Here is a 17,074-nt window from a genome sequence, read left to right on the forward strand (position 1 = left end):
CATCTATAGCAATCTAAGGAGTAAGTCACTAAAACAAAAAGGTACCACAGTACATTTTTACTAAGCCAACACAAAATGTTGCAGAGTAACTGGGAAACAATGAGCCAAACAAAATTACAAAATGAATTTATTCCAAAAGCGCAAGGGAACATTTACAATTCATCAACATGGCAAACAGGTGTCTCCACAAGAACTCACTGCATTAAAATTAAATATGAAACTGTGTGTGGGTGGGGAAATCTAACTACTTCTGAGGCCACAAGAACTTTGCACATCACCTCTGAAAAACAGGAGTCCCGTAAAGAAAACTCACTCAAAATTCAGTGAGAAAATAAGCTACTAGTACCTAGTTATTAGCCTAAATACAAGCTATGTTTAGGCTTTGAGATTACATTTTTAAATTATAGCCACTAGTGCAAAATGTCTATTTTTTCCCCCCAGTGGAAGCTTATTACCCATCTAGTGCCTATTTTCAGAGTGATGTTTTGATCTCATGAATTTGTCCGTGAAAGCTCTTCGCCAAGTTTGTTGGTTTTAGTGACAAATTTTGAGTTTTGCAGCTGGCATGTAATCAGAAATACAAAGCCAGCTCACATGTCCTGGAATGTCCAAAGTTGTCTGCCTACTGCTCCAGAGTTAAGCAAAAATAGATTTCTAATTTAGCATTGGCAATGTCTCTAACTTTGACATAGTTTCAGTATTCTGACCTTCTGATGGTAGTGACAAATATCAAAGTGTTAATGAAGACACCTGATTCACAAGCAAATACAAATGGAACTAGGTGGGGAAACATCACTGTCAGGCATTTGTCTGTGTCCGTGGATATCAAATGGCTGGACAAAGAAAAAAGGAGGATAAGAAATAATCTTCATTCATCTAAAGCCTAAACTATTTTACATCAACACACCCTGGAACACTTATTAAAATTCTTTTCCTCTGTCTCGACTTCTTTTTACTATCTGCTAATTCCTTTACAATGTTGAATGACCTGAGAAGTAAAAATTTTGATTAGTGAGAATAAAAAAAAAAAAGCATTGTGCTCTTACATTGTATTTTCTGGGTGTACACCAGTAAATAAGAATCCCAAGTTGCTATGGAAAAAAATAGCATGGAATTGTTACCTTTTCCACTTAAATTGAACTACATAGCTGGTATTTTTCAATGTTACACAAAATACAATTTTATTTATACATTTTAAAATGTAACTGTATTGGTAAAAAAAAAAAAACACACAAAAAAAAAAGTAATCACAAAACAAAAAAATCCAACAACCAACCCTCAAGTGCCAACTAATCCAGAAATCTGCAAAACATAGAAAAGAGCCAGGTACTGCTATGGTCCAGCTCCAGCCTACAAAGCTTAATCACTGCAACAGTCTTTACCCATTCCTGGAATAATTTTAGTCATTTATTGTTTTGTTTTTCCTGTTCATTTACTGAAATTTCATGGCATAGCTATATGCACATATTCATATTAAACATTAAAAATTCATTTGCAAAACATCACTTTTGCATTACAATGCACGGAGAAGAGTAAGATGTGCAAACCAAGAAACACCACATTCTCCACATCTCTAAGTAAAAGGACTACTTCATGCTATAAGCAAAATAAATTTCCATCCATATTGCAAACTAGAAAAAAAAACAAACCAGCATGTATCTCATTCAATTCCATTTTAAAAAGTAAATCAAAGCAAATTTAACAACGGTACTCTTCTCCACATATTGCAAAATATGGTTACAGATGAGGAAAGGACTACTTCAGCTGCTAAGCCTTATCTGACACTTATCTCTGTTGTCATGCCTTTCCTGTCCATTACTTAATACATAAACTCAATTATATAGTTTTAGTTATGCAGTAGCTGATTTTTAGGTTAATATACAAACTGTCAAGATGTAGCTTTTGATAAAACATCTATGCTCTTCTCCATTTTTGAATAAATCCTGAAGACACTTCAAAAATAAGAACCCAAAACTGCTGACTGTAAGCATCCAAAAATACAGTTGTAGTTTCACTATGGACAAGTTGTAGTCCGTTAGAAAAGTAGATCATACATACAAAGGTATAAAGAACATTTAAGTCAGTCTTAGTGGAAGGCAGTCCTTGAAGGAAACAATACTCCAAGCAAACTGGCTGAGTAGCACTTTCTCTTTAGCCCTTCAGGGCCATGGAAGATTTAGTGGTTTACTCAGTAGATTCTTCCTCGGCTACGATTACCACGTCCTCCCCAGCCTCTTCCTCTTCCACCCCGGAAACCACCTCTTTGCTCTGAAATAAAAGTCAAAATTTTTCATACAGAGTTTATGCTGGATACGGATTAAAATTAAATAGCAATCACTGGAGGTACTGAAGTCTGACTGAAGTGCCTGAGGCTAATCCTGCTTATGTACCATAAGATCTCAGAGTTACGCTTTGATGGACAATGGACCCTACCAATCATAAAAGGAGGTCAGGAGAACTAGCCTGTCTACACTAAACGTAGTCTTTCTGCATACTAATACTATGATACGTAACTGTCACATTAATTTAGAACTATATTTGGGGCAATCCTTTATCACAGAACTGAAAACTGGTCTGTAGAGAACTTCATTAGGCTACCTAGCTTATCCTTCTGTCCAGTAACACCATGTCAATCTTGAGGTGCTTGTCTGACTTGCTCCTAGTGATTTTATAAAATGATAGAAAAACCCAACTTCACCAGTCTGTCTGTCCTTTTTTATCCTTAGCAATAAGTTATCACCAGCATACTTAAGTATTTTTGCTGGGCTGGTATCCTAACTATATCCAATTAAAAAATATCTTAGACATAGACAGATACCACACAAACTGTAGAAAACGCTTCCTTTCCCTTTGTTAAGAACAAATCTGATTACAGCAAAAAAAACCCCACAAAATATTTTGTTAAAAGTTTCACTGGACGTGTTTGAAAATATATCAAACTCTAATTCTCCTTCAAAAGCTGATGAAAGGCCTAAGCATCTCACTAACAAGAAACAGTTGCAAGCAATAAAATGTTTTTGGTTTAAAAGTTCCTAATTTTCAGAACCGCAGGACTAAAAGCTTATCTTAAAAGACACAGGTGTATCACTTGAAGTCTGCAGTAAGAAATTTGCAGAAGATTTTATCTTTTGTCCTTGTTTTATATATAAAACAGTGCTTTGTATCATTTTTTCAACCTTTGGGCATGGCTGTAATTTGTCATAGCAGGCTGTTTACTTGACAGAGGTAGGACCAACGGGCCTACAGGGAAGACAAGGATAGGTTGCTGCCATTGTTGGGCCTATTCATCCAGTCCGCAACTGCTCTCATGTTTTACCCAAAAATATGAGTTGCAGAGAGACAGAACCGCTCTGACTGGGAGCATGAGGACGTAACTGTCTGTATGCACAGGGAACCCGGCAATTCCCAGGAGTTCTGGATCAGGTCTGCAACATCAGCAGTGGCTGTAATAGGAATTCAGCACAGGTCCAGTCATGTGACAGGAGGTGGCCAGCTCTGCCACTTGCAGAAACTGATCTGTCCAATGGGAAATTTGGGGTGTGAGTGCTGTGTGTCATAATAGAGAACACAGTAGTTCAATTACTAACTCTATGTATTAAAACACTATTAAAACTAACTTGCAAATGACGTATAGTTTATAGGCTGGTAACACTCAAACACTGTAATAGATCAACAGCTACAAAGAGACCATTGCACATAAAAATTGGTGACAGCACGATCTGATCTTCTGAGAATGTGATTGTAAGTTGGCTTAATTTGTTTGTTCCCCTTGCCCCAAGGCGCAACCGTCACTAGACAAAGTTTTTCCAAGCTGCCTAACTTACCGTAAGAAAAACTACCCAGATTACTGCTGTATTTTCCACTGGGAGGGTTATATATTTGCCTGGCATCCCTTTTTGGTCCTGCCGAAGCCTTCTTTGGGGGTGAACTTGAGGTTGTATCTTCACTTGCTCTTTTTTGACTGGCAGAAGAAAACAAAAACAGATCATTACATCCCTGTGGTGACAAGTACAGAAATAGCAGTTCAGCCTTAAGATTAACCACTGGAAGCTAGCAGCAGCTAATGAAGATGCCCTGAATAATACTTCAAAACAGGACGTAAGCTCGTCTCCAGTTGATTCAGCCTATTGTATCCCTAAAGCAAGACTAAGATTGTCACTCCACAGCCTTAATTCCTTCCAGGATGGGTGTTATTTTTGGTTGTGAAACATGTAGCTATAATACATATTTTATATATACACAGCTTGGGATCTTTATTTTGTAAAACAGCAAAACTTAATACCGCTATTTTCTTTTTTTTTTTTTTTTTTTATGAAAACCTCTTACCTTGCATCTGCCTTCTGTACTGGTTTCCAGGACAGCGTAACTGTACTTTTGTAAGAAGGAGGAATGTGGAAGAGATCCTATGGAGGCAAAATCGGACAGCTTATTCTACAGTTAAATTCATGTCAATTGCACTTCAAAATTTTAGCTACTTATTGAGACTCCAGAGTAACAGTTACTTTCCAGCAGTCTTAAATCTTTTTTTAAGTCCCATGGCAGAGGGAGAAGGCAGCAGTAACTACCTACCTTATCTGGCTGTCATATCCCATACTAGGAAATTCAAATGAGATTTATATTAACAGAATAGTGTCTTACACAGACGTAATATGCTTTCTCTCCCCCTATGCACTTTAAGCATCTTATAATGAACTACAATGGCTCCTGCAGGGAGACATTTGGTATCCCTGCTATGATGGTAAAAGATATACTTCTCGATACCGTGGGCAAAGTTTTTGGTTTATCACGGTGATTGAGGGTGAGAGATGAGAAGTGAGGGAAGAGACAAGAATGTGGTCAGAAGAAATCAGAATGGTTTCAAGGGTTCTGGATGGAAGAAATTTTCTGCAGCTCATCTCTCCTAGACTCTTTGCAGAAAAAAGGTTTGTATAGCAGCTTGCTATTCCTCCTCCCTCCTTTACATCTCCTTGCACCTCTTCAAACTATTCTTTACCCCTCCCTGCCACTGCAGGAAAGGGAAATGACAAGGAAAAAGGCTCATCCAGAATCCAGAGATCCCTAAAGCAAGGTCTTTTTCTCTGGCGGGCAAAAAAAGGGCCTCAACACCCTATCCCAACAGCAGCAGCTAAGCACCTTGCATAAACAGCAGATCTATGTCTCCTCAGAAACAGTAAAGAGGGCAGCAACCCTGAGCTGGCTAACACTGACTAACTTAACACCATACAGCTTAGTTCAAATCTATTCCTTTTTTCTGCGCAGGGTACTCTACTGTGTGAATTTACTCCTTCGTAATGTGAGGACTTACCTTGATTAAAACATTAATGTTATTGGTTATTTTCAAGGCAACCACTTTAATCTTGTTCTGTAAAAAAAGAAACACTACTGAACACCTATTCTAGTAGCTTTTAATTACGCCAACTGCATTTGATGAAGTCGTAACATTAAACTGACTGCTCTTCCTAGTGAATTGCTACAGCAATAGTAACAGCATGCACACTTCTGAGTTTTTGTTACAACTATCTTTAGGCTTCTTGCAGTTTTACTCTAACTAGTTGCTTTTAATGTTCCAGTGTACTTCCCCCTAAATTTTTTTCCCCCCAATATATGAAAATTTCTCCTTCAAAACAAAACACAGAGCAGTTACACCAAATACATCTGGAGGCAGAGAGTAACTAACAGTAGAAACTAAAAGATCATCTTAGCTTGCAAAATGCACCATCAGGTAAGATGTAGTTGTGATAGATGTTAGCAGTATTATTTCCTTCATTCCCTCAATCTATTCGCACACTTACAACAGACTACAGCCCGCTAATGTGTGCCCATGGTTACTTCTGTAGGCTCAATTAGAAAGATCAGAATTCCTGAACAATACTTGCCTCCTCTGTTTTCAAGGCTTCTCCTGTTTTTCCTTGAAGTGCTAGACGAAGCTGTCGAATATACACCTGCAACCCTCGAGCAAAATACTGTAGCCTAAAAAATTTAAAAGCAATCTGTTAATAAATTTTACATATTCCCATAAAATAAAAGCGTAAGCAAAGCAAAACCGAAATCTCGCCCCCCTACCCCGCCTTAGGAAAAATGCTTGAAATAAGTCTTCTATCAACCTGATTTGTGCTTCTTTGGCATCCAGACAATAATAATTCACAGTTTCTAACAGAAGTCTATCACTTGCCTCTAAATGATTACCTGATTTTAAAGTCTTTCAATTTCTCTGCATTCAGCTTGGCTGTGAGGAAGTCTGGGAGTTTACGACCCAGCTGATGGAAGCTGTACAATAAACACTCCACATAACTGAACTGCAACTTGGGCTCTTCATTGCCAGCATTCTCCCCATTCTCTGCTTCCTCTGGAGGAAGAGGCATATACTCCTAAGGAACAGAAAGGAAAAACTAATGCATGAGACACATGTATGCAGACTGACTGTTCTTTTGCAGTTTTTGAATTGGAGAGTTTATTTATGCTGACAATCTAAGAAGTATCCCCCATCCCTATACTAACGTGATGAACTGCTGCATGAAGTCCTGGTGTAGGTGGTTTGCCTACACTTACATGACTCGATACCTCTGACTCAAAGGAAATATTATGGTTGCACTGCTACCACAGGAACCAACAATGTACTGCCACCAATGCTTCTGAAACAGTGCTGAATTTGCTTAAAATTGTCAGCGCAGATACGGCCTTTAATGAGATCAACATGAGTCTCTCATGACTATAAAATTTAAAAAGAATAAAACCACATGAGTTTACTGGATTAAAAGCATTATGCAGGTAACAACTCTCTATTTCTACAAAGGCTTTGAATTGCAAAATGATATTTGACCTTATATCACAGACAGAGCTATCTTTGAAATAGCCACTTCAGAAAAAGGATAAAGAGATTAATAGATAAAAATAACTTGTTTTGACGAAAACTTTTTTTAAAGTGCTTTTTTTCACATGAGTAAAAACTGAATTAGTCTTACCAGTAATTTATCAAACAACTTCTTCAAATTTGATTCAAGCTTTTCCATATCACCACAAAATGAACTCATTTCAGCAAGAAGCTTCAAAACCTACACATAAGGATAGATGGGGTTTTGTGTGTTAACTGAAAAGCACAAAGACTTAACTTTCAACTTAAAAGTGATTATCACATTGCTATGGCTGGCCCAGTAGAGGTCAGCTATTACAATTAAACCCCTCCCAAACATCAGGAAAGAATACGAGGAGGAACATGCCTAGTCTGTTTTTCATGTCCTCAGAAACACAGGTTTGCATGTCTAATCCCAACAAGCATAATTAGTCAACAAGTGAACAAAACTTCAGCTCCCACATCTGCAGCGCAGCTCACCTTCAAAGTGAGATTCACAGAGATCTAACTGAAGCTGCAGCACTGATTAACGTAAGCAAAATTACAGACATTAAGCCACTCCCTTAGGGGGATAAATTAGCACAAGCCATGCAACAATCATTTCAGTAAATGCTATGTGCTTAAAAAAATTGACAGTAATATAAAAATTATTACAGTGATCTACTTATGCTAGCCTTGCCTCAAAAGCTTGGGACAAATGACACATGCTTTAAAAGGCAATGCTCAGTCATGCCTCAACATGGCAAACATTTTTTTTTTCTAGTGTAGCTAGTCTTCTTCCAAGCCAAGAACTGAAAACCACTTAAGAAAGAAGACTGTAATTTTTAAAATAGCTGTCTTTGCCCAAGATGCTTATTTTTTATGATTTGAAAGATATTTTAGCTTTTGCTTACCTCTAACTGGATATCAAGACCCTCCACTGGAGTAGTCAAAGCACTGAGGTTTGGCAGAACATGCTCACAGAAGTAAGTAACAAATTTTGTGGAATGAACATTTTTCTGCAAAAAACACCACACACAATTCCTTCAAACTCAAAGAGTAGCCTGAATAAAATGTTTTTCCCTCATTACTCTGCCACCCTTATATAGCTTTATTAAACTTCCCTCTAACTCCTAAAACACAGACACTCTTCCACGTAGCTTAAACTCAGAGGGTCTGCAACAGAGGCTGAAAAGATTGCCTATAACCTAAGAATAGGGCTTTAAGTGCTGAAATGGCATGGCCCTAGACTTGAAATAATCAAACTCATACACGTATGAACCTAACGTAAGAATCTTGTCAAAATTCACTGTAACATCTTAAATGTTGAAGAGCAGAGAATAACACAAAAGCTCTTCGCATTTGGAGGCTTTAAGGATGTTTTCCAACATTTTAATACATTAGAAGCTGAAGGTGGAGAAGTACTGATATGCTGTCCTTCTAAAATAATTGCTGAGAACACTGAAGAGAAGGTACAACTGTTGACTTCCCATGATATTCCTCATGCAAAGCAAATAAATACATACCGAGAAGAGCGGCACTGCCTGCCGAGTACACTGCAGAAGTCTGTCCACACAATCCGGATCAGATGGATTGAATGTTTGTTCCAGGTCAGCTTGTTCAGCTACCAGCTCCACTAGTTGTTGCCTCCCACTTACTGTCTGTAAGCTTTTTAATCCAGACAATATTTTCATGAACAGAACAAATTCTTCGCCCGTCACATCTTCCAGTACCTAAACAGAACACCAGAAAACATATTTCTATGGTGATAGTTTGCAAACCTTCAAGTCAAACCTACTTGATTTGAAAAGGTAAAGTATGCAAATATTTAGCTTCTAGTTATTAAAAACCACAAGTTTAAAGGAACACATGAAAATACGCAGCATAATTGTATGTGCCTCCAAATTAAAGTAACTGACATCAAGTTGTGCATAGGAAACATAATTTTTCTTGAACTCTAACCTTAAGAACAAATATCTTATCTAACAAAATCGTATGCCTCAGGCAGAATAAATGCTAAACGAATATCTACTCATTACTGGTTGTTTTAATATTTTTGTATTTTTCTCAGCTTGGGGAATGCACAGGAATCTCATGAAATTCAAAGACAAACACCAAGTCCTGCACCTGGAATGAACTAACTTCCCTGCACAGCACACGTTGGGGACTGACTGGAGGGGGAACTGCTCTGCTGAAAAGACTCTGAGGGTTCTGGGGGACAGCGTAAGTGTCATCAGCATTCCTTGGGTGATGAACAGTGTCCTGGGCTGTGACAAGAGCACAGTCAGTAGACTGAGGGAAGCAAAGGGATCGAGGATTCTCCTTTGCTATGCCCTCATTAGACCAAATCTGCAATACTGCACCTAGTGTCGGGCCCTCCTGTAAGAGAAGTTGCTGATAAGCTTTAAAAAGCCCATTCAACAGGGTGATCAGTGTCTAGAGAACATGACCCGTGAGGAGAACGTAAGGAAACTGGTATTTTTCAGCCTAAAGGAAAAAACTCATAAGGGGGTGAGGCAACCTAGCACTAATCTTCTGATACTTAAGAACAAGTCACCAAGAGTAGGAACCAGGTTCTTTACCGAGGTGGACAGGGTGAGAATAAGACAATGATACAAAACTGAAACAGGAGGTTCCAACTGGATAAAGGGAAAAAAAAGATAAAATCATGTTGAGGATAACTAAACATTGAGACTGGTTGCCCAGACAGTATAGGAAACCCTTAGAGGTTTTCAAAACCCAACTGGAGAAAGTACCGAGAAATCTGATCTCAATTCAGCTGAGCATGATTCACTGAGGTGATCTCCCAAAGTCCCTTTCCAACGTGAATGTTTCTATGACTCTAATAAAAGTTACTCTCAGAAGATGAGAGAAGCCTAGCACTGTTCTAACATTCCCACAAAAAAATACTGCCAAGTTTGGATTGTAGCAGAATAGGATAACTAGAAGACCGCATTTGTACAATGCTTAATGCTCTACATGTGGTTTAAACGAACAGACCTCCAAAGCAGTGCCAGTGATAAGGAATGGTTCAAATAATACTTAAGTTTATACAGAAATAGGACACTCACCTTCTTTGATTCAGTCAATATGAACTCTTCTACCTCCTTTGTCATCACCTCCTCAGGCAGGGTTTTCAGTTTTGTGGAGAGGAACTTGATGGCTCGCTCTCTCACAATATCCTCTCCCTGAAGAATTTGACTGAATAAGCCTCCCAAAGTCCCTGAATGGAGAATAAATCAGGTAATGCAAATTATTTTAGAAGTTAAGAGCTGAACCTTCTATGCAAAGAGACATTTCCACCTGTAAGACTCCATGACACATTTTAAAATAACTGCTATACTAACTTTTAAGAGAAAACGCAATTTTCACGTAGCTTGACGTAAGAATCCACGTTCTTTCATTAGTCTGTATAATTCAGATCCACAATTCTCAAAGAGTTCAGTATTGTTTGTAAAACCAATCAATCAATGAGTATGTGTGTCTAACTTTTGCCTTGTGCTAAGAACATACAAAATTGAGTCCTGTTCTCATCCTACTACAGACTGCAAAGTATTAATAAAAGAGATTTCTAGAAAAATGCGACATTTACCTTTAGCATCCATCTTAAATATACTGAGCAAAGCATTGTTCACCAAATTGAATTCTGCGGAATCATCTGAAGAGAGAAAAACACTTGAAATACAGATCCTTAAAAAGCAAACATAAGAGCAGAAAAACAAAGAAAGATTTCTGACATCACACAAAAAGTATTCTATCCTCAACATTTAATTCTAAACAATATAACTTGTATTTTTAACGACTACTAGACTGAGGAAGTAGAAAACCATGACTATGAAAGCTGGAAGAAAAACAAAAAGCCATTTCCTCCTTCAGCCTCCCTGCCAAAAGTTTTAACATTACAAACTTGATAGGACTGAAACCTTGAAGGGAAGTGATTAATCCATATATCTAGTAATTTTAAGGAACAGTTGAATAAACAAGCTGGCCTTTACTAAATTAACGTAAAATAAGTCATTATAAACTTTTAAGTAGTCTACAGTACCTATAGATGGGAGAAAATTTTCTTCTTGAACTAAATGGAGAAAAGTGCAAGTATCAAGAAAAAAAGTCTCTTCTGAGAAGCCTAGAGATGCAGTTTTAATACAAATTTGAACATCTAATATTTAGCACTGTATAACTTACTGACATTAAAAACCCCCAACATATTGTATATTAAATTCTGAATTAAGTATTTTGTACCAAACCCACATTTTATGGAAGAAAATGCCTTCAGGATTTTTAAACTTCCTGAGTACCCGAATTAGAAATCAAGTAACTCTTTTCAGAAGGCAATTTGCTGCAGTCCATAACAGGGCTTTCATCCCCTCCCCCCCGCCCTCCCCCCCCCCCCCCGGCTTTTTCTACAGATACTATCAGAGAAATTGAATGAAAAAAATCTGTTATATTTAAAAGGAAAGATTTTCAGTTTAGATTAGGATAATTAGTGACCTTTCAGCAGAAGTAGCAGCATAACTGTACAGTAAATATTGAAGCGGGGGGAGAAGAGCAGAAGCAGGACACAAACAGCACTGTGACAGACTACTTTGTAAGAAACTATGAATCAACAGAAAATATTTTACATAACAAAATTGTATACATTTTTAGGTAGGCCACAAGGAGATCAGCCAGGAAACTCTCGAAGCCTCTTACCTGACTGTAGAAGCTGGGTCAGTATGTCTGCTACCCGAGGAAGATTATCTCCAGTAGCAAACTGAGGCAATTCCTTGATTGCTTGTCGCCGGATCTGTCACAATTGTTAGTATAAGGGAAATAAAAAAATTAAGAAGTTAAAGCAATTAAAAAAAAATAAAAAAAATCAGGCAATTCATCTACCAAAGTTTGGCAGAAAAATCAGCCAGATCTGAGAAAATGACAACTTCTTTTAATATGAGTATCGTATTCAGAAATCTATGTTCAAGTTTCAGACTTCAACGGCAGTCCAAACTTCATATTTGCTATGAAACTATTATTATGTATTTATGATGAAAATAATATATTTTTCTTAGACCTAAGCGGCACTGGAGAAAAAACAAATTCAAACAACACCTCTGTTCACAAAATCATTCATCTGATCAACAAAACAAAGGGCTGGAATCTGTCCTATTATTGAGTCCTATTTGCTAATAGGAAGCACAGTTTTCCAGGTGTGCATAGGGCAGAGATAACCTCTAGGTTTTGTTCCCAGCACTGACAAACGTCCTTGAATGATTTGCCTAAATGATTTAAGATCTGATATCCAAAGACGCTTCACAGGTACAGCTTCTAACACCACCACAGAAGCAGCATGAAACATCTCAAGACTTCTGCAAGAATAATACATCCAGAAATACATCCACATGGTTCTCAGGTGTGAACAAAGTTTTCTTGCCTCTCAGCAGGATTTATTAGCATCAATTACCAAAAAGGTCTTTTTGAAAGGAAAAAAATATAATAGATACTCAAATAACCATATCTTAAGTTTCTCTCTACAGAGCTATTCCTTTGATCAGTGATGGGAATGAGAGAGACAAATGAAAACTGATGTATCTTCCCATGCTATCACACAATAGATTCTTCTATTGCAGGAATACAACTAAGTATTCTTAAGTTTTCTGAAGACCAACACTCCCCTCCCAAAAGACATAGCCTATAAAAGAAAAAAAAAAAAAAAAAGAGAGAGTAACAGAATATAAATTCAACCCATTAACTTGCTGCTACAAGGTCCTTATTCTTACAGAAACATCTTCATCCTCACAGAGGTCCAACTGGGCATTGATAGCAGAGTCAGCTAGCTCAGGAAAATGCTTGAAGAATTTAGGAATAAACTGGGCTGCAAGTCTCTTCTCCTTGGCACCTCCTTTAACACCATCCAAGATCACCTGGTACGCATCCTTATGCTGAAAGGAAAAAAATGGAGTACATAAACAGAAAAATCTTGGGATATTCTCAAGCCAAGGAAAGGATTTTTTTCTCTCCCATTCACTTCAGGTATTTAGGTAAACTGTATTATACAAGCTTCACACAAAAGAATAAAGTTATCTCTTAGACCAATATAACCATGCCAATTTAGTGAAATTTGCCTCTGTTGACTGTTTTTTACTGTTATTCTGGTTCCTCCGTCTGTTCAAGTGCTTACTGTTGAAATTGCCAGCCCTGAGGCTAACAGCTTTTGCACACCACTTGTGATTAGATTAATGCAGACTCAAGGAATTACTTCATCACCTTCACTGAACTTGGGCAGTTTTTGAAGGAGTTTCTGCCTTCTGTCTGATTGTTTATTGTCTCTCAAGTAGAGGTTACCTCTCCCAACAACTGTGCCACTGGAATGGATCAGGAATGATTTTTTAATGCATACTGCACTAAAGCATCTTTGGCACCTATTCAAGCGGTTAACTTAATCTGAGGTAAAACATAGTTCTTAAAAGCGCTGTTAACATAGAATAGATAAAAAAAAAGAAACCTCCAGTTAAAATATAGAAATAAACACTTAATCACCAGAGTGGAACATTCTCTAGCTGCTCGAACTAGAATCACACAGGCATTTCTGATTTTGCGCCCACAGGACTGAAACTTTAGAATAAATCAAAGTCTTTGTTGTGGTTTGCTATGTGTTTGCGAAATAAAAGTCAGCACTATTAGGATGCTAGCAGAAATCAGAACCTTCCATCATTAATTTTCCTCACGGTTGTGAAAAGAATGTTTTATAGACAATTTATCCTACTTAGAACAGCAACATCAACAGCACAGGACACTGTTTATTTACATTAAATTTCCCGCAGCCACATGTATCATCACCCCTACTCCACACAGAAGTTCACCCATAGCAAAAAGAGATACTAATTTACAAAGCAGTACGCTGCATTAATTCCCTCTAAGTAAACTGTATTGTAACACAGCACCAACGCTCCTTAAACACTCCCCACACCTTGTTGACAGGTCTCCCTGTTGCCAGATTCTGAACTGGATTGAGACACTGATATGTAAGAAAAATAACCAGGGGGAAAAAAATCATTGCTTTTCAGCTGATCCACATCCCCATCTGGTTTCCTCTGTAGTCGTGCCAACACAGTGGACTCAACAGCAAAGGCAGGAATGAGCCATCACAAACTAACGATGAAATACCCATTATTATAGTCACAGGTTCTCAGACTGCACATTAAGAACAACTTTTTGTAGAACAAATTACTTAATACATACCAAAAAAGCATTCATACAGCAATGAAATAGAGTAGTTTGTGTTCCATGAATTTGTACTACTGCATGCTAACTACTCCTGTCATTCAGGCAAAACACAGTTCAGGCAGAAGTTTGTTTTACCCTGTACCTGGCAGCACTGAATGCTCAAAAGAAAAGCAGGCAACTGGAGAAGCAGTGCGATCCTTTAGTTTTGCACGTTTCCTCCCAGTCTGTAACAAAGGAATGTCCTAAGCCAGAGAAAGAATCCAGACCTTTATTTTTAATAACTGTCAATTGACTAATCATCCACTAATTTCTCTAGATTAGTTCTTGAACTCATTCATACTCTATAATGTCCTGTGACAAGTTTCACAATGTGTTATAGAGAAAAGTTTGTCTTCCCCTTTATTTTAAGCCTGCTTCCTAATAGTTTTTTTCAAGTTCTCACTTTCATGCCACTCATGAGGTAGACTCATCATACGTGAGCCCCCTTCTCAGCTGAAACACTCTTTTACAAGCTGAATGATTATGGTTTTTTAAATTACTCCCCTTAGTGTCCTACTTCTGGTTATCCCCTTGCTCTTCTCCTCATGTTCAAAGTTTCTTCCTTTGAGATAGGGAGACTATGTAGTCAGAGATCACGTTCATGAGGTTGTTAAGAGATAATAAAGCAATAAGTGAGATAAAGCGGATGAATAAGGAACAATTACTCATGGCTTTCAGAATACAAAAATTGGAGACATCAAATAAGATTATGAAATGACAAGTTCAAAGGAGATAACGCCTTCACAAAGGTTAATGAATTAATGGAACATCTTGCCACAGAACATCTGCATGCCAGAAATATAACAAGTTAAAAAAAGCATCAGAAAAGTTCGCTGAAGAACAATCTAGCAAGATATACTAATTACAAAGACATTACCTCTGGCTCTGAAAGCCCACAGCTGTATCTGCAAAGCTGTGACAGTGTATCAGGAATCATCATTCCATACTCACCCTCACAGGCTGCACTTCTTAACTACGCTGGAGTTTGTTCTACCTAAGATGGCCATTCCTATCTTACAAAAGCAACTCACAATAGTCAAAGTCATCATGGACTATGTATTTGTAAGATGGGACAGTAATAGCATCTGTTTTATTCTGCATCTCTCCACATAGTTCCCAACACTTTAGTTGCATTTTTTGCTTGACTCTGAGATGATGTTTTTGTTGGACTGCCTGCAATGGTGCTTTGTTGCACTAGGGCATAATTACACAAGCAAACTGAACAGACTTGAATTAAAAAAAATAAAAACTAAACAATGACCATATTATTTGTTCCCTTAAAGAACTTTCCAAATGACCTTGCACAGTAATATCTCGTTTAAAATCCACTGACAGGTATGTGCAACTACTTACATATGTTATGACCAAAAAAAAAAAAAAATATCTGCTACTTTTTCAGGTAGCCATGTAGTACTAACATGAGAGCCTCATGCAATTCAAAAAACTAGCTTTAACTAACCATAATATTTTTTACCGGCAATATATTAAGCCATACTCTTTTTTCAACTAATTCAGTAACGGTATAAATAAACGGCAGATCTTGCCAGGATTTTACAGGTAAAAATCTCCTTTAGCTGTGAGGACTGACCTTCCATTCTTGCCTTAAGGAAAAAAAAAAAAAAAAGCCTATAAGCAGTTCTCAAACCATAACAGACTTCACCTTCCTCCAACAAGCCTTTTAGCAAGAAAGCCTGCTAGAAGCTCTCTGGAACTGTATCAGATCTGGATGACCACCGATGTCTTCAAGGCCTGAACTCACCAGGCGAATCTCCCCGTCCCCACGCAAACGGCAATTTGACTCTAGCTAATGACTAGTTAGTATCCGCGACGCCACATTTAAAAGGAGAGCTCCTGTCCCGACAGGAGGGAAGGAGGAGGATGCTACAAAAGCGACTAGAGCTGCTACCGTCCTTGCAGAACCGCAGGCGCGAAGCTCATCTCTACCCGCCCCGCGCCCCGGGTCGTGAGGAAACCTACACTGAGAACAGCCCCGGAGGTTAGGCGGTTGTCCGCCAGGGCAAGCACCCCCTCCGGAGGCACGCCACCCCGCTCGCCCACCGACCCCCCCCCGCCGCCGCCGCCGCCGCCTCAGCCCTTCCAGTCCGGAACTCCCCGCAGCGGCGCTACTCGAGTCCGAGGCCTAGCGAGGCCTCGCAGGCCGCAGCCACGCCGCACCTGGCCCGCCGTCTCGGTGGCGTCCGCCAGGATCCCATAGTTGCGGTAGAGCTCCTCCACGGTGGGCATGGTGCGGCGGAGAAGGGGCAGAAGCCGCCGCTGCAACCGAAGCCGCCAATGACGACGCCGCCGCCGTTCAGGCCGCCGTTACCGCTCAAGCCGCCGCCGTCAGCACCAACGACGCGGAAGCCCTAGAGCGGCCCTTTACTGGCGCCTGCGCAGCGCCCCCAGGCGGCTGGCGGTGGAGCTGCCGGGACGCGGTAAAGGCGGGGGAGGGAGACCGCGCTTCCCCCCCCGCAATGTGTTGTGTACCGATGGAGTTTAGGTGATGTTATATTAAACGACAGCTCAATATAAACAGGAGTGTCCCGGCTCCTGCGTGCGGGCTCGCGTCTGGGCTTTTCGTAACCGGGGCGCAAAACATAACGGAGCCTCACAAACGCCTGCAGTTAAAAACGTTTCAAAATTAGGTGGTTTTTGTCCTCCTGGCTCTCAGTCTTGACTCACGGCACCCAGCGGCTTTCCCTGCTGTCAGGGGAGCGGAACGGGATGTGTGCGTTTGCTCAGGGATGTGCCATGTCCTTTTCCTTATGCAACCTTCCTTTTCTTTTTTTTTTTTTCCCTGTGGGCTTTTCTTCACACTCCTCATTATTTCCCCGAGTGCTCTCTTCCCCCAGCTACTTGTTTCTGTATCCCTTTTTGTCTCTTGTATGCAAATCCTACAAAAAAACATATGGGAAGTGCCTGTGACACATGGATCTCCTGGTGTAAGGAGATGGTTTCCTGTGATTTGGTGACTTTCACCTTTTCCTGCAGAGGAAAATGCCC

General features: G+C 39.3%; 1 protein-coding gene across 1 annotated transcript; it reads right to left on the bottom strand.

Annotated features, from left to right (window-relative positions):
• Nucleotides 1-109: 109 nt before the first annotated feature.
• Nucleotides 110-16,440, bottom strand: API5 (apoptosis inhibitor 5). The gene is made up of 14 exons (XM_063332658.1): nucleotides 16,247-16,440; nucleotides 12,586-12,747; nucleotides 11,522-11,615; nucleotides 10,422-10,487; nucleotides 9,901-10,052; nucleotides 8,356-8,562; nucleotides 7,744-7,848; nucleotides 6,963-7,052; nucleotides 6,187-6,368; nucleotides 5,877-5,970; nucleotides 5,306-5,362; nucleotides 4,327-4,403; nucleotides 3,825-3,961; nucleotides 110-2,268 (listed from the first exon to the last, which is right to left on the bottom strand). Exons 1-14 carry the CDS (start codon nucleotides 16,313-16,315, stop codon nucleotides 2,189-2,191), a joined length of 1,572 nt encoding a protein of 523 aa, XP_063188728.1. The 5' UTR covers nucleotides 16,316-16,440; the 3' UTR covers nucleotides 110-2,188.
• Between the last annotated feature and the right edge of the window lie 634 nt (nucleotides 16,441-17,074).

Source organism: Chroicocephalus ridibundus, chromosome 4 (genome assembly GCF_963924245.1).
Source record: "Chroicocephalus ridibundus chromosome 4, bChrRid1.1, whole genome shotgun sequence".
Taxonomy (NCBI): domain Eukaryota; kingdom Metazoa; phylum Chordata; class Aves; order Charadriiformes; family Laridae; genus Chroicocephalus; species Chroicocephalus ridibundus.

What these genes read in the sequence shown, in the direction of transcription:
- API5 (XM_063332658.1), bottom strand. Translation starts at nt 16,315, where the DNA reads ATGCCCACCGTGGAGGAGCTCTACCGCAACTATGGGATCCTGGCGGAC. An exon ending in CCACCGAGACGGCGGGCCAG is followed by an intron (nt 12,748 to 16,246) that starts GTGCGGCGTGGC and finishes TTTTCCTTTCAG; the next exon opens with CATAAGGATGCGTACCAGGT. An exon ending in GTACAGAAGGCAGATGCAAG is followed by an intron (nt 3,962 to 4,326) that starts GTAAGAGGTTTT and finishes TTCTTCTGCCAG; the next exon opens with TCAAAAAAGAGCAAGTGAAG.